Raw genomic sequence first — 18,573 nt, 5'->3', positions numbered from 1 at the left:
TTACCGAAAACCTAGCAACAGCGTGTAAAATAATTACAATTCAAAATTGTACAGTTGCGCATGACAGTGATCATAGATTAAATGCTTATGGTAACTTCTTATAAACATAAGTTCACAAAGTTCTTATGAGTTTGTAGCCATACTAACATAATCATTACTGTAGACGCATATGGTTAGAACCAGGTCCTTTAATTTAAATTTTGTTTTTCAATATTCGTCAATCAGTGTCACAGATATAAGACTAAAAAACGGACATGCTCCATAAGACCGCTACAAGGTTGACAAGTTTCTGACATTTCCAAATGGTTCAAATGTACTTGCTGCTCGGTTCTATCTCTGGCAGACCATAACTGAATAGTCTTTACTACGCTGACCTTCTATTAACCATAACTGAATAGTCTTTACTACGCTGACCTTCTATTAACCATAACTGAATAGTCTGTACTACGCTGACCTTCTATTAATCATAACTGAATAGTCTGTACTACGCTGACCTTCTATTAACTCTTAACGCACTGGGGTTTTAATTTTATACCAACTATTTTTAGCAGTGTTTCAGGTTTAATTCGGATTAGTATAAAGAATATTTGTATTGTTATTTTGAAACTAAAAGAAATGAAATGACTCATTAATCAATTGAAAACTAAATTAATTTTGAATTATATAAAAATACTGTTCTCCCATGTTAACTAAATCCGTTACCACGATAAACACAGGCAAATAAAAGGGGGGGGGGCGTAGTGATCAAGTTTGAGCCAGTAGCAATTTGTAGGTCTATAAGTTATTTCTGCACGGAAGAGTAATAGGTCATTTATTCTGTTGTAACATAAATGCAACTTTTGTCTAATTGATTAAAATTTCCGCGGTATATAATTTCATATACGTTCACTATTTTCTGTTGGATACGACCAGTATGACCAGACATTTCCCCTAACACTTGAATCTCATACATAACTAATTCCCCTTCTCTTAATAACCTTTACATGCCAGCTGTTTCTGACGACACGACCTGTGACGAGGCAACGAGCTATTGGTCTACACAGGTTGCTACGTCACAGGTCAGTGTTGAGACCGTTTGATTGTCAAAAGAGTGGAGCCGAAGGTTCTTCGAACTCTAGGCGTGTAAGCCTGCTTGAACCAAGCGTTCTTTATGGAAGAGGTCCAATTCAATGCCTATGTAATTTTCTAAGACATTGCTATTCCCGACGTATCTGGGACTCCGGCAATACAGAATGTAATTAGTGAAAGGTTAATAGTACAGTACCTACGCAAGGCCTCTACAATGTTGATGTTTTTATCCTATTACCACGTTTCACATTCAAAAGTCAAAGTGATCATTGTTACAGAGTGCTCGTATTGTGCACGGGCTTCAGTTAACCGTACAAAAAAATTCACTGACCTCTTTTGCATTGTTTTGACTTAAGTTATTAACCTGAAGATAAAGTCGTGGTCTAGAAAAAGCTCTCGGGCATCTATTTATCTCCACCAATTACTTAGCCATTCTCTTAGTGTTACAAATCACTTCACCTATCAATAGATGTGTGTAATGTAATCCGTTTTATTGAGAAGGTCTACCGTATTATTGAATAGACCTAGCGTATTATAAAATGTATGACTTGTGTATATTTGAATGGGTGTAGTAAACTATCGTATAAATAATCTAATGCTAACTTAGCACTTTTGAAATTGTTTTACTTAAACTAATAACCTGTCTGGTGTATCAATAAAAAATGTTTATACCTTATGTCTGTTGATTGAACATTTCAAACTAAAAAAAAAAAAAGATAATTATGTTTCGATGCTTTGCCATTTCAAATACTCTTTTAATGTTCAAATATGATGACTATATCTGATGATGCTATAATTTCAAACCACGTCCGTATAACATCTTCTATCGAATACAACATATTGTATCGAATCAACATGTATGTAACATCATGTATCGAATCAACATATCTGTAACCTCATGTATCAAATCGTAACGCTTTCCCAGAGCTTGGAGTATTTGCTTTCATGATTCCTTTCTCCTTCCTTATGATTTGATTCAGTAGCTTCTGCCAGGTTGCATCCGTTTCAACAGTGTAATTCTGAGACAAATGTAGATAACATGTAGGCTTAAGTATCTATTGATCTATTAACTATGTCTATATGCTGTCTGTTTTGTTGTCTGATTATGTTAAGCTCTAATGCTGTCTATGTCAGTCTATGTATGAGCTTCTGGTCTATGTAATCAGTAGCCTATATACAAGTACGTACCTTAAAAGCACAATAGTGTCCATAATTGTTTAATTTAGGGTCCAACCAATATATAACTATCCTGGCCGAGTGTAGGGGAGTATTCACTGCACTGAAAAGAAAGAATATATATATATATATATATATATTATAATGGCAATGTTTTCGATTCCGAACATTAAGGATGAGTGCAGTGTTTCACATTACTATATATATATATATAGCCTACATATAGGGCAGGGCGGCAGGCTTATAATTTGATTTCTAGCCACTGTTAGGGCTAGACTACTAGACTGCTAGACTAGAGTTAGTAAGTAAAGTCTCCCCCCCCCCTTTTTTTTTTCAGACCTTGCAATCTATGGGGCATATGAAGTAAAGTTCATCAAAATATGTCAAGGGGTTAAAAGCACCCAATTAAAATAGACCTTGCATTCAGGCTTTTAGTTAAAATGTAAATTCGCACAGCGGTTCTTTTTTCCTCTTATCCCCTATGTACTCTTTCATGCCTCTGCTATTTGATTCGATTAGTGAACGTCTTAATTCCACGAGGTTTGAAATAAATGTGACTTCTCTGGCTCATTGAATACAACTGATATTACATTTAGGTCTTTTCGGTAAATAGGCCTACTGTGTTAGACATCTACCCCGTTACTACACTGGGTTTAAAGAACTACTTACTCATAGGCTGACTGCATTGTTTCAAAGGATACTATCAGTGTGTGGTCTCCCTTCCTTATGGAGAAGACGAAAGGTCCAAATCTGTAAAGATAAATGTCAGTCTAAGCCAACTTGATTTCCTAGAAGTTAAACAATCTAGATCAAGTCTATTTCAGTGACGTGAAACCTCTTGATTCCATTATATTTTTATTAAAACATTGAATTAGATTGATTAGTTTTGTTGTGTTCAATACAACAAAATAGTTCGTGCTGACTAATGAAGCGCGTCACCAACATAGGGTAGAGCACCAACATAGGGTAGAGCACCAACATAGAGTAGAGCACCAACACAGGGTAGAGCACCAACATAGGGTACAGCACCAACATAGGGTAGAGCACCAACATAGAGTAGAGCACCAACATAGAGTAGAGCACCAACATAGGGTAGAGCACCAACATAGGGTAGAGCACCAACATAGAGTAGAGCACCAACATAGGGTACAGCACCAACATAGAGTAGAGCACCAACATAGGGTAGAGCACCAACATAGAGTAGAGCACCAACATAGAGTAGAGCACCAACATAGGGTACAGCACCAACATAGGGTACAGCACCAACATAGGGTACAGCACCAACATAGGGTAGAGCACCAACATAGAGTAGAGCACCAACATAGGGTAGAGCACCACCACAGGGTAGAGCACCAACATAGGGTAGAGCACCAACATAGGGTAGAGCACCAACATAGAGTAGAGCACCAACATAGGGTACAGCACCAACATAGAGTAGAGCACCAACATAGGGTAGAGCACCAACATAGGGTAGAGCACCAACATAGGGTAGAGCACCAACATAGAGTAGAGCACCAACATAGAGTAGAGCACCAACATAGGGTAGAGCACCAACATAGGGTACAGCACCAACATAGAGTAGAGCACCAACACAGCTTGTGAAAACGAAATCTAAAGGCACTTCATCATAAATAGTTAAAAGTAAAGTAGCAATAATACAGAAAACACTGAACTTACAACAAAAACACAACCTTATAAAATACTCATAAAGACACAAAAATAAATACACATTGCTTATTCCTTATACTGGGACAAATGTGTACAACTGCGCCTTCTTCCTTAGTGCTATCATAGCATGGAACGGGTTGCCTGAACCTGACAGCAAACGAATGGTTTATCAGAGTTTAAGTCTACAATTAACATGCACACAGTGTCATATTTAGACTTGAAAAGGCCCTAAGCTATTTGAGACCCTTTAAAGCCCAGATATTACATGTTAGGTTATGTGCCTTTAAGTAAATCCAACCCGGCTAGGTGAACACATGGATCCAGGTTGTACTAATTATCTTTGGTTTTGAAGGAACATCTGTAATTTATAAGCTAAGAAAACCTACGCAAAATCTTAATGTGTTAAAGTACATCAATAACAGCACCTTTTGTATTCTAAGCCTACTAAATATTGCCTGTCTAGCCTGGCACTTACTTCTGCAACCACTCACAAATAGTCTCTACGTCGTACATGTTTCTGTTATACTTGACCATAACAGTGGAGGTGGGCAGATAGGGCGTGAACACACGACTCTCTTGTTTCAGCACGCGTCTTGGTAGAGAACTGAAACAATGGCAGACTACATTGTCGTGTTGCAGGTGGGATACCGTTACAGTAGAATTACATATTTAATACGTAGTAATATTTTGAATAGTTGGATCTAAAATCTAAATCGATGACCCGAATCCCACTGTAATTGGCGGAGATATTTGTTAAAGTAAAGAAATTACAGACATCCTCATGAAAAAAAAAACACATTTAAATTCTCAATATTGAAATCAAAAAAATATTGAACACACAGTATTAACCCACAGTAGGGGCTTATAACTTACTAGAGCACACATAGGAAATAGAAACCTCTCCAACTTTTAATTTCTAACAAAGTCCCTTTCATTCTCCGATCTTTTGTTTAAAAACTTGAATGTTCACGAATGCGATGTATAAGAAAACTTCATGTTTACGCTTCTCGCGATGAACACATCTATCTTCAACTCTGAAGGAACATCCGAAACATGTAAAACAAACAAACAAACTCGGGACCATGCCCACACGGGCAATTAAAACATAAAAGATTTTGAATGTACTACTGTAAAAATTTAAATGTATCAGTTTTATTAATAGTTTCATTTAGTTTCTTCTATAAATATAACCAAAAAAAAAGAGGAATAACAACTCAATGTAAACCATATAAGTATGATGCATCAACCTTTTAATATACATGTCATAGCGAAGATTAATATTTAGGTGACACGAGTAATATTACAAGTAGCTGTGGTTTATTTGATTTCCAAGTCAGAGATTTAAGAATAAGAACAATGAAGTCAAAACTCCTTGTATCGCCATTAAACAAGGTCGAAGGCTTATTCGGCAATGTAGTTGTTACACAACAAACAACAGCAGATCAAAATGAACACTTGTATATGATTATTGGCATTACACAAGACATGAAAAAAGGTTAACTAGCTTCCTTTTCTCTCATTGTTTCGTACTCTCCGTTGACCGAATAGCCAAAATAAATAGCAATCAAAGAATCATTTTATATGATTTTATATCTGACGGTACACGAAGTCTGCAGACATGGATAAACAAATACACTTTACAATCAAACATCATCTGGTGCCTTGAAATAAACTGCAAGTTCCTAACTATGATGGTGTTATTATAATAAGTGGAAATAACAAAAGGCTTCTCGGCCCATTGGCATGTAGATTATATAAATACAAGTCTTGAAAACATTTTAACGCTAGCGTGCGAAAAATTTCTGCTTTTTTTTTAAACCCTCTTCATTATTTATTATTGTTGAAGCGAGTCATTCCTCAATCATCAGTTTGATATATCTTGTAAGCGAGTCATTCCTCAATCATCAGTTTGATATATCTTGTAAGCGAGTCATTCCTCAATCATCAGTTTGATATATCTTGTAAGCGAGTCATTCCTCAATCATCTGGTTGATATATCTTGTAAGCGAGTCATTCCTCGATCATCCGTTTGATATATCTTGTAAGCGAGTCATTCCTCAATCATCAGTTTGATATATCTTGTAAGCGAGTCATTCCTCAATCATCAGTTTGATATATCTTGTAAACGAGTCATTCCTCAATAATCAGTTTGATATATCCTGTAAGGGAGTCATTCCTCAATCATCAGTTTGATATATCCTGTAAGCGAGTCATTCCTCAATCATCAGTTTGATATATCTTGTAAGCGAGTCATTCCTCAATCATCAGTTTGATATATCTTGTAAGCGAGTCATTCCTCAATCATCAGTTTGATATATCGTGTAAGCGAGTCTTCCTCAATAATCAGTTTGATATATCTTGTAAGCGAGTCATTCCTCGATCATCAGTTTGATATATCTTATAAGTAAAAGACTTTCGTGCAAAGTAGACGAATTTTGTGTTTCTAGATTTTTTCAATAGAAATAGTGTAGGCCTATGTTTATAATATTTACCTTAGCACCACTGGCTCACCTATTTTAGGCAGATTTGACGAGAAGATACCTGCAAGATAGTATAACCTGCTGGCTATAACGTCGATGGAATTAAACTAAAATATGTAGCCTACACCTTATTCTAACATAAGCTGGAAACATTAACCTATTAGTAGATTAGTTGTTTCAATAATAATTGTGATAACCACTTACAGTTGCAGTATGAGACTTTGACTTCTTTCTTAGGCTTAAAAGAACCTTTTACTGATGCTCCATCCACCTGACTCATTTTACCGTAAGCAACCTAAGAATAACGACATAATAATAACTGGCTATGAATGTCTTCCAACTAAAGTCTTTAAAATGGTTGATGCTTGTCTCAATGAAAGTTTAACACACCTTTTCACTTTATGCTAGGACTAAAGTACCAAAAAAAAAAGACAAGTCTGACTGCTCCAATGGTCGTGACATTACATTTCGGGAAAAGTTCTTGCCAAAAATACTCCTCGACCAACTAACAAACTCCTTAGTAGGCAATACTAGACAATGTTCTCTAAAAGTCAGTTTTCGGGCTGGTAGAAGTACATAGGACATGACTATCCTTTAGCGTCAAATATATGGGAAAATGCTTGGAACAAAACCTTGACTTAAGTCTTAAAATTAATTCGTGGATTGAATATTTTAAAACTTTTTTTGTTTAAGTATTAGAGTTCTGGTCTTTTCAAAAAGATACTAGTACAGACCCTAAGTGACAGATTCTTAAGACAAATCTTTAGTGTTACAGACGTTACTTCAAAAAAGAAGATGATTACGTCCTACGCGTCATGCATTTAGTCATGCATATTAACCAATGACTTAAATTCTGCCAAGTCACTGGTTTTCCTGGCTAGCTCAGGCAACCCATTCCATGCTCTAATAGCACTAGGGAAGAAGGAGTATTTGTACAAATTTGTCCTAGCATATGGGACGAGGAATGTGCCTTTATCTTTGTGTCTTTCAGAGTATTTTATTAAACTTTGTTTTTGTATTTGAAGATTATGGTTCAGTGTTTTATGTATGATTGCTACTTTACTTTTGAGCCTTCTGTTACTAAAGGTGTTACTCTAGTCAAATGTGAATATTCGTTTGTTATGAATCTCACTGCTCTATTTTGTGTCTGTTCCAGTTTCTTAATGTTTTCTTGAGTTAAGGGGTCCCAAATGGAGGATGCATATTCTATTATTGGCCTAACCAAGGTTAAATAACATTTTAGTTTTATGTTCTTTTTTGATTTATAGAAATTTCTTTTAATAAATCCTAATGCTTTGTTTGATTTTTTGTAGTTTCATCAATATGTGGATTCCATGACAGTTTTTCATTTATTATAACACCTAGGTATTTTGTGTTTTTAGTCTGTGTTACTGGTTTGCCATGAATAAGATAAGTGGAATTAATTTGTTTTAGTTTTTTTGTTACTCTTAACAACTGACATTTTTCTGGGTGGAAAGACATGCTCCAATTTGATTCCCATTTCTGTAATTCATCTAATTCTCTTTGTAAAATATCTGTCTTGTGTTGTTTTTATTGTTCTATATATTATGCAATCGTCTGCAAATAATCTGACTTTTGTTCCTGAAGTAATGCAATTTGGTAAATCATTTATGTAAATTAAAAATAGTAGTGGACCCAAGACTGTTCCTTGAGGTACACCTGAGTTTATTGTTATCGGTGTTGATTTAGAGCCATTTATTATTACAGTTTGTTCTCTCCCTATAAGAAAATCTTTAATCCACTGATGCAGTGGACCATTAATGCCGAAATATTTTAATTTTTTAAGCAAACTATGGTGGTGAACTTTGTCAAAAGGCTTAGAAAAATCTAGTAAGATAGCATCTATTTGTTCACTATTATCTAAACCTTTTGAAAAATCATCAATTAGTCCTATTAGTTGTGTTTCACATGATCTATATTTCCTAAAGCCATGTTGGTATCGTGTGAGGACATTATGTTTGTCTAAGTGGTTTATGATGTTGCTACATATTATGTGTTCTAGGATTTTACATGTGATGCTGGTAAGTGGTACTGGTCTGTAGTTTCCTGGGTCAGATTTTTCTCCTTTTTTAAATAGGGGGGGTGACATTAGCTTCTTTCCATTCCTTTGGTACTCTGCCCTGGTTAAGTGAAGCCTGATAGAGTATTTTGAACACTGGGGCTAGCTCATTACTTAGTTCTTTGAGTAATCTAGCTGGAATACCATCAGGTCCAGAAGCTTTATTTGGTTTGGTGTTGGCTAATAGTTTTTGAATTCCATTTTCTTGTACTACTATATCTTCTATGTTGTCTACTTGGTTCAAATTCAGTAATATGTCTTTGTCTCCTGTGTCTGAGAATGCTGATGCAAAGTATTTGTTTAGGATGTTTTCTTTAGTTTCATTATCATTATGTATTATGTTATGTTCATCTTTTAATGGCGCTATGCCTGTTGTTTCTATTTTCTTAGACTTAATGTATGACCATAGGTTTTTGTTGTTATCTTTAGATATTACATTGTTTATGTAGAGTCTATTCACTCTGCAGCTGTCTGCTTACTTTTTGGGTTAAGTGTTTAATTTTTATATACTTTTTGTAAACTCTTTCTGCATTCTACTCTCACGGAACATAACTCTCATATTTTAAAGATAATTCCTTAGTGATGCTAGCACGAAACATAAACCTTAACTACTAAAGATAACTCCTTGAAAGATACTTGTACGGAACCTAGGTCTAAACCTCAGATTGTTAAGATAAGTCTTTATACTAGTACCGTCGCTAGTAGGCCTACGGAACATAAACAACCTTAAAGTCGCTAGACAATGCTGGGCAATGATACGGAGCCTTGCTTAATGTCGTGAAAGGGGATGCCTCCTTCAAATGCAGCTCTTGCAGACGTCCCATCGTATTGAATGTTTCCCTCCAGCGTTCTGCTTCAAACTCAAACAGATCAATCCGGATAAAGTTTGACGGAAGGGAGACATGAGGACTAAACTTGTAGCAGCGCAGCTCGATACCTCTGCAAGAATAGAACAACAAAATAGCAAACAGATGGTACTCTTGTTGCTGCTGCTGCTTAAAACGAGAAACATGAGGCTCTCAAATATGTTTTATTATATTATAAGCTGAATGCTGAGCTCTTCAATAAAAGTCTAATTCCCAATTCAAGACCTGGCAGTAGGTAACTAGTTCACATGTTTCTGGGTCTAGTCTGTAGTGATTAAAAGAGAGTCTACTCTACCGTCCACCACCTTAAATTTCTTCAGAATAAAGCTTTGGTATCCAGCTTGGTAAACTCTGGAATTACTTTATTTCTGAATTTTTAATTATTTTTTTTAAAGGTCCTCTCGAGATCTTCAGATGGACTTCCCCACAACATTCTTGTTTAACACTCAAGCCTCGGCCTCACTTGAGACAAAGAATGAGTTATAAGAACAAAGAATGAGTTATAAGAAGATAAAGAGTGAGTTATAAGAAGATAAAGAGTGAGTTATAAGAAGATAAAGAGTGAGTTATAAGAAGATAAAGAGTGAGTTATAAGAAGATAAAGAATGAGTTATAAGAAGATAAAGAATGAGTTATAAGAAGATAAAGAGTGAGTTATAAGAAGATAAAGAGTGAGTTATAAGAAGATAAAGAGTGAGTTATAAGAAGATAAAGAGTGAGTTATAAGAAGATAAAGAGTGAATTATAAGAAGATAAAGAGTGAGTTATAAGAAGATAAAGAGTGAGTTATAAGAAGATAAAGAATGAGTTATAAGAAGATAAAGAATGAGTTATAAGAAGACAAATATTTTAATAATATTAATAATAAAATAACAAACTAGCACTTAGGCAGTGAAGTATGTGGAGCCCCTAGAAGTCAGTTAGTTGTTTCACAGTCAACCTAGAAGTCAGTTATTTGTTTCACAGTCAACCTAGAAGTCATTTAGTTGTTTCAGAGTCAACCTAGAAGTCAGTTAGTTGTTTCACAGTCAACCTAGAAGTCAGTTAGTTGTTTCACAGTCAACCTAGAAGTCATTTAGTTGTTTCACAGTCAACCTAGAAGTCAGTTAGTTGTTTCACAGTCAACCTAGAAGTCAGTTAGTTGTTTCACAGTCAACCTAGAAGTCATTTAGTTGTTTCACAGTCAACCTAGAAGTCAGTTAGTTGTTTCACAGTCAACCTAGAAGTCAGTTGTTGCACAATCAACCTAGAAGTCAGCTATTATACATTCAACAGTCAAGAGAATGAATTAGTAAGAGAGCAATCATATAAATGTGTACTTTAGTAATATTGTATAATTCAAGATATGAGTTATTATTGAATTATATTCTTCATATTTACTTTTATAGTGCACCATTGGTACGATTATAAATTGAGGTAAATACAGATTGTGTTAAAGCTTGAAGAGTTAACAACAGAATTAGATATGTGTCACTACAAAGTAGTTCCTGTATTCTAGTAGTCAGAATTAGATATGTGTCACTACAAAGTAGTTCCTGTATTCTAGTAGTCCAAAGTATCTGGACAACGTCCTACATATGCCAGAAACGCCTAAACTCCATCCTGCAATTTATTTCATGTCTATATATTCATTGACAAAAGTATTTACGATAGCAAAATGGCTGGGGTGTCCGGAAGTCCTGTTTTAAAATTAATGTTTCATGATACTGAAAAAACGTGCACTTTATGCAATTTAAGCATCTGTATTGATTTTATTCAAAAGCAATTTATAACGTTCAACAAAAAATTCCTACAAGATGTAGCATCTCACCACCACTGGACTAATTGTCATTACTAAAAGATTCCTACAAGATGTAGCATCTCACAACCACTGGACTAATTGTCATTACTAAAAGATTCCTTCAAGATGTAGCATCTCACCACCACTGGACCAATTGTCATTACTAAAAGATTCCTACAAGATGTAGCATCTCACAACCATTGGACCAATTGTCATTACTAAAAGATTCCTACAAGATGTAGCATCTCACCACCACTGGACCAATTGACATTACTAAAAGATTCCTACAAGATGTAGCATCTCACCACCACTGGACCAATTGATAGTACTAAAAAATTCCTACAAGATGTAGCATCTTACCACCACTGGACTAATTGACATTACTAGAAAAAATTACTACAAGATGTAGCATCTCACCACCGATGGGCCAATTGACATTACTAGAAAAAATTACTACAAGATGTAGCATCTCACCACCACTGGGCCAATTGACATTACTAAGATTCCTTCAAGATGTAGCATCTCACCACCACCACCAACTGACATTACCTGGTAGCGTTGAGTGATGAAGCAGCAAGTTTAAAAACTGTTGACAAAGAAGTTGGACCTGTCCTGGAACTTTTAGTTTTCTTGTGCCTCTGAAGTTGATCTGAGGATTTAAATAAGGAGGTAACGTTTAAACAATTGGAACAAGAGGAAAAACAAGTAAATAAAGTGGTTGTAATTAACAGTGTTGTATAACATTATGTCTAGTGTTTCAAGTATGAGAAACAGTGTTTTTGTAAAGTAGTTTTTACATTCAAATGTCAAATGTTCTCAAATTATACAATGTTGGTGGCCCTTCTCTTGTCAGCAAGGGGGTCTGGGGAAGCGCTGTAAGCTTCCCCAGCTGGGCAAAGCCACGACGCCAAGCGTTTTCTTGCATTCTTCACTGCCAGAAACATTCTCCTGACATCTACAGCTCATTTATCCTGTCACTGTCACTGTTGGCTCATATTTCTCGCGGCTATGGCCAAATTGTGATTCACGGTGCCCCCGCTGCGGAGAAGAAGAGGAAACCGTGCCTCATATTCTGTTTGACTGCCCCAGACTTGCTGATCTCCGTCTCGACAGGTCTGGGAAACCCAAAATTCTCGACCTGTATGGCGACATTTATGCACTACGCAAGACAGCAGGGTTTCTGTCCACGGCTTTTGAAAGAGAGGATTTGAGCCTCTCAAGCCCTCACTCTAATGGAGTTTGATGATGATGATGACAGCTCATTTATCAATCCTATTTTTAAAAAGGCAGGTCAAGTGTATTAAAATAAAGTAATGTGAGGGAAATGACCGATACTGAAGTGTGAACTTCAATCAAATTATGACAACTGTTATTACATCTTCATGCATCGCATTAGTTAAATTTCGATATCAATTAGGCCAAATCTAATATTAAATTTCTGTATTTTTCAAATAAAAAATATTTTGTCCCCTCCAAAATGTTTCCATTACATTTTAGTCCCGCTACTCAAACAAGTTTGCCCATCACTACTCTAGACGATGTTATATGTGACCTTTGCTGCACAGAAATCACGACGTGAGGCAATATGAATTGAGATTTGTCACTTGTGCTATGAAATTGTGCATTATCTCGCCAATAAACAACGCTATCTTATCTTATAAAATACAGACGTTACTTCAAAAAAGATGATTACGTCCTACGCGTGTTCCTGGGTCAATCTAGTCATTTGGTTTTCCAGCCTGACTCAGGTGATCAAATACCACTAGGGAAGAAGGAGCATTTGTCCTAGCATATGGAACGAGGAATGTGCCTTTATTTTTTGTGTCTTTCAGAGTATTTTATTAAATTCTGTTTTTGTATTTGAAGATTATGGTTCAGTGTTTTATGTATAATTGCTACTTTACTTTTAAGTCTTCTGTCCTGAAGGCTTTCTAAATTTAATGATTTTACTAAAGGTGTTACTCTAGTCAAATGTGAATATTCTAGTATCCTTCATTAAAAGAGTCTTAATGATTTTTTTATTAATTTGACTTATATACTGTACCAATAATGAATTTAGACATATATTTATTACATCTGTATCTCATGTCATGATGTCGAATGTCCGCCCCTAAAAAGTCCCCGCCACCCAAAATGCAAGGGCCCCTAAAAAGGTCTAGAGTCCCCGCCACCCAAAATGCAAGGGCCCCTAAAAAGGTCTAGAGTCCCCGCCACCCAAAATGCAAGGGCCCCTAAAAAGGTCTAGAGTCCCCGCCACCCAAAATGCAAGGGCCCCTAAAAAGGTCTAGAGTCCCCGCCACCCAAAATGCAAGGGCCCCTAAAAAGGTCTAGAGTCCCCGCCACCCAAAATGCAAGGGCCCCTAAAAAGGTCTAGAGTCCCCGCCACCCAAAATGCAAGGGCCCCTAAAAAGGTCTAGAGTCCCCGCCACCCAAAATGCAAGGGCCCCTAAAAAGGTCTAGAGTCCCCGCCACCCAAAATGCAAGGGCCCCTAAAAAGGTCTAGAGTCCCCGCCACCCAAAATGCAAGGGCCCCTAAAAAGGTCTAGAGTCCCCGCCACCCAAAATGCAAGGGCCCCTAAAAAGGTCTAGAGTCCCCGCCACCCAAAATGCAAGGGCCCCTAAAAAGGTCTAGAGTCCCCGCCACCCAAAATGCAAGGGCCCCTAAAAAGGTCTAGAGTCCCCGCCACCCAAAATGCAAGGGCCCCTAAAAAGGTCTAGAGTCCCCGCCACCCAAAATGCAAGGGCCCCTAAAAAGGTCTAGAGTCCCCGCCACCCAAAATGCAAGGGCCCCTAAAAAGGTCTAGAGTCCCCGCCACCCAAAATGCAAGGGCCCCTAAAAAGGTCTAGAGTCCCCGCCACCCAAAATGCAAGGGCCCCTAAAAAGGTCTAGAGTCCCCGCCACCCAAAATGCAAGGGCCCCTAAAAAGGTCTAGAGTCCCCGCCACCCAAAATGCAAGGGCCCCTAAAAAGGTCTAGAGTCCCCGCCACCCAATATCCCTAGCTACGCCACTGCATCCAATTGTAAGAACGATAATCAAAACTTGTACATCAACAAATATAGATCTTGTTCTACTTACTTACAATTACATCAACAAATATAGATCTTGTTCTACTTACTTACAATTACATCAACAAATATAGATCTTGTTCTACTTACTTACAATTACATCAACAAATATAGATCTTGTTCTACTTACTTACAATTACATCAACAAATATAGATCTTGTTCTACTTACTTACAATTACATCAACAAATATAGATCTTGTTCTACTTACTTACAATTACATCAACAAATATAGATCTTGTTCTACTTACTTACAATTACATCAACAAATATAGATCTTGTTCTACTTACTTACAATTACATCAACAAATATAGATCTTGTTCTACTTACTTACAATTACATCAACAAATATAGATCTTGTTCTACTTACTTACAATTACATCAACAAATATAGATCTTGTTCTACTTACTTACAATTACATCAACAAATATAGATCTTGTTCTACTTACTTACAATTTGTGATGTCATTGTTTTTATAATATGACTAATTATATTTTACGTGGAATATTAATTAATTTGCTCTAGATGAATATTGTATATGATGTTAAATAATGTGCTGTGGTTTTTGTACTTCAAATGGTTCGCACTGTTTTTAATTTTTTTTTAAAGCCTAAAATCGGGCATTTCCTATTGATAATACACTTTTGTCTCATGCTAAGATAAGATAATTTTTTATTGTTCCTATCATGTTCCAATCAAATGGAAATTCAGTTTGACTAAAATTGACAACTTCAGCGTAACTACTGTACAACATTCACACACGAAACACATACAAATTCACAACCAGCGCTTTATGAATTTGACTTCTATGTACTTGTAACACTGACGAGTGTGGGATAATAGTAATGACCTAGAAACGGTTTCCAGATCATGTGCGATGTCCCGATTGTAAAAAAAAAACAAATGTACATATGCAAAATATCTAGATCTAGCTGGTAAACCTCAAATCGTATAAGAAAATGGTAAACTTTCTGCAAGACACACCACTATCGGAAAGAGAGACAAATAGAGATAGATTACAGCAAAGGACAATAAAAAAAAGCTAAAGTTTCAACCGATTGTCAGATACTATCAGACAAAATGATATAAATCTTAAACCACTGGCGTAACGATCATAGCTGGTGTCCGGTGGAAGACACATTATTGGAACCCCATCTCCCCCTACAAAACATATATTGCATGTACAATAAAGGCTAATTAAATTTCCTACATTGTAACCAATGAGATGGGAGCGTAAATTCTGTGTGTATCTCAGTTGAAAAAACAACTTAATTTTTAGGCTGAGAATGTTTCTTTAATTCATCCATTGAACTTCTTAAGTCGTACTTCTACTGCCTCTTCTCCAGTCAGAAATGGTTTAAGGTGCATTTAAGTTACTACAAAGACGCATTCCTTGTTCCATATGCTAGGACAAATTTGTACCAATGCTCCTTCTTCCCTAGTATTATTAGAGCATAGAAAACTAGTGACTTGGCAGAATTTAACATGCATGACTAAATGCATGACGCGTAGGATGTGATCATCTTTTTTTTTTTTGAAGTAACGTCTGTATTATCTATATATATAATTCTCTTCATGGCTCAAGAGTTTGGACACCAAGTAATGGAAAGATGACCCTTTTATTTCTGCAAGTTGGACGGACTAGAGTTACCCCACGTAATTTTAGAGGCGAAAAAATAAAGAGGCCGGGGGGGGGGAACAAGTAGTATTCCCCAGTCACTAAATAGCAGGGCCGGACTTAACCATCGTGGGTCCCAATGCGAAACGGATTTCGCGGGACCCAGTTTGGGTAGGGATACGGATAATAAGTGAAAATTAAGAGTTTGTATTAGAAAATATATTCGTCTTTGCATTTTATTCATTCTTTACTACGCATAGAATTACTACACGAGCCTTGCATGTGGCGAAGTCATACAGTACATCATAAGAATTCTGTTTCCTACATAGATCACGCTCAATAGCAAGAATTACCAAATGTTTCAATCTATGTACGAGAATTGTTGACCTCAAGTAATTCTTCATTAGTTTGAGGCGCGAGAAGCTTCTTTCACCAGATAACACAATTACGGCTAATGCATAATGCCGTAATTAGGCCTAATTATCGCGCGTAGGATTGGCGTTTTCCATAGTGAAAGACACCCCAAAATGACTATTTTTGTCTATATAATTATATATGTATGAGTTTTCAAAAGATTTTAATAATTTCCGGATATTTCCGGGACTTTTTCGTATATTTTGTAATTTCAGGAGATTTCCAGGAGCTCCTGGTAAATCGACAGGAGGCCGCGGAAAATCTGTTATACGTTATAAAATGGTTTAATTTAATAATTTATACACCTAGAATTAGCGCGAGTTCTATGAAAGTACGGGTCCTATGAACGTGCGGGACCCACTGCGGTCGCATAGGCAGGCCCTGCAAAATAGTGGCGTATGCTACTCCGCCGGTCGATTAGTATTGGATAAGAAAATAAGATTTTCCAAAGAATATATCAAATAAAAGTTTAAATTGTCATGAATATCTTGTCTAGGAGACCAATTATGCGCCCTGTAACATAATAGTATTATATGTACATTTGCACACTAGCGCGTCAGTGCAACACCGCTTGTGTTTACGTAATAAAGGAGTTCCTAATATGTCTTCCCTCTTAAACACTAGTTTGTTATTTGTGTAACACGAATATTCTACATGGTGTCAGAGTAAAAGTAAAGTAAAGCTGTCCAGACAAAGGTTTTTATTAATCTTATAATGGCTTCTTTTTATTTTGAGCAACCAATCTTGAATTGGAATGCTAAAGATCTGTATCAACAGTTTTTAAGGTTTCAACAGCAGGTGAGCTTTTGTTTCAAAGGACCGTTAGCTGGTGCCGATAGTAAACAAAAAGCCGGATGGCTGGGAATGTGGATAGGTCAACAGGGCCAAGAAGTTTACAAAACTCTAAATATTACCGAGAGTGGAGAGGGAGAACCGCAATAGCAATTAAAGAAAATAGAAGACTACATAAGGCCAAGGCAAAATAAAAGAGTGTCTTGATTTAGAGCACATCAGAGAAAGCAGGTAGAAGGAGAAAGTTTTGATAACTTTGTTAAAGACCTAAAGCTTCTCATTATGGACTGTGAGTATGACAATCCAGATGATATGATTATTGATTTGATCATTAGTGGAGTCATACACGAAAAGATACAGTTAAGACTACTTGATCAGGGACAGATGTTGACCCTTAGCAAGGCTATTGAAATTGGACCACAATACGAATTGTCACAAAGCCAAGTGAAAATGTTTAGGGGGCAAGAAGTTCTAGCAATCAAGAGGCAGCCACACAATGTACTCAAGCAGAAGTCTAAAGACAACTCAGAAAGGTTATGTAGTAAATGCGGCAAGAACCACGAAAAGTGAAAATGTCCAGCAATAGGAACCGCATGCAATTTCTGCAAGAAGAAAAACCACTGGTTTCAAATATGCAGAAAAAGACGCAACGTCAATCTGGTAGAAGATGACAGCCACAGTGATGAAAATATTGTACCTATTAGCACTGCAAGTAGCCAGTATAAAAAGGGTAAATAAGAGAAAATCAATGTCGTTGAAGACAAGTGGACTGTAAAACTAGTCGTGCATGGCAAGACATTAATTTTTCGTATCGACACTGGTGCAAAATGTAACATTCTTGTCAAGTCAGAGTTTGAAAAGCTCAAAGACAAAGTAAAACATTCAGCAAAGTCGCTCAAGTCTTACTCTAATCATGTTATTAAGACTTTAGGAGCAGTGGTGCTACCTTTGAAAAATAATATCCAAGAGGTGAAAGCAAGATTAGAGGTAGTAGACATTAGCCAAGAGAACATTTTGAGTGGTGACACAGCAGAATGTTTAGGACTACTACAACGGATAGACAGCATAGAATCCAAGGCAGAAGGAAAGAGAATTTCCTGAAATGCTAAAAACAACTGGAACACTGCCAGGAGAATACAAGATTCAGTTACAGGAAAACGCTAGAGGAGTTATACATCCACCACGTCGCTTAGCAGCATCGCTACGCAATAAAGTTGAAGACAAACTTAAAGAAATGCAAGCTGATGGATTTATTACTCCAGTACATGAACCTACTGAATAGGTTAGCTCCATGGTTGTTTCGTTCAGGAATGACAAAGTTAGAATATGTATTGATCTAAAAGATCTCAATAAAGCAATCAGACGGGAACATCACCCGATGAAAACTATTGAAGATGTGATCACTAATATTCCAGATTCGAAGATATTCTCAGTTCTCGATGCCAAGTCAGGGTTTATGCAAATAAAGCTTGAAAGAGAATCTTCATTTCTCACAACTTTCAACACACCTCTGGGAAGATATAGATGGTTACGATTACCTTTTGGAATCAAATCAGCGCCAGA

The 18,573-nt window shown here is 36.6% G+C and overlaps 1 protein-coding gene across 2 annotated transcripts; it reads right to left on the bottom strand.

The window, feature by feature from the left end:
* Positions 1-1,788: 1,788 nt before the first annotated feature.
* LOC106050212 (uncharacterized) lies at positions 1,789-14,782 on the bottom strand. 2 transcript variants are annotated; one of them, XM_056029317.1, is made up of 9 exons: positions 14,636-14,782; positions 11,668-11,767; positions 9,198-9,411; positions 6,597-6,687; positions 6,405-6,453; positions 4,388-4,516; positions 2,914-2,994; positions 2,257-2,347; positions 1,789-2,087 (listed from the first exon to the last, which is right to left on the bottom strand). In XM_056029317.1, the coding sequence occupies exons 1-9, from the start codon at positions 14,652-14,654 to the stop codon at positions 1,965-1,967; spliced, it is 897 nt and encodes a 298-aa protein (XP_055885292.1). In that variant the 5' UTR covers positions 14,655-14,782; the 3' UTR covers positions 1,789-1,964. The 2 variants fall into 2 exon arrangements, with proteins under 2 accessions (XP_055885292.1, XP_055885293.1); XM_056029318.1 differs by lacking the exon at positions 4,388-4,516.
* Positions 14,783-18,573: the final 3,791 nt, after the last annotated feature.

Source organism: Biomphalaria glabrata, chromosome 5, assembly GCF_947242115.1.
Source record: "Biomphalaria glabrata chromosome 5, xgBioGlab47.1, whole genome shotgun sequence".
NCBI classification, from domain to species: domain Eukaryota; kingdom Metazoa; phylum Mollusca; class Gastropoda; family Planorbidae; genus Biomphalaria; species Biomphalaria glabrata.
The sequence above is the reverse complement of the archived record's forward strand: the minus strand, read 5'-3'. Positions and strand labels throughout refer to the sequence as shown.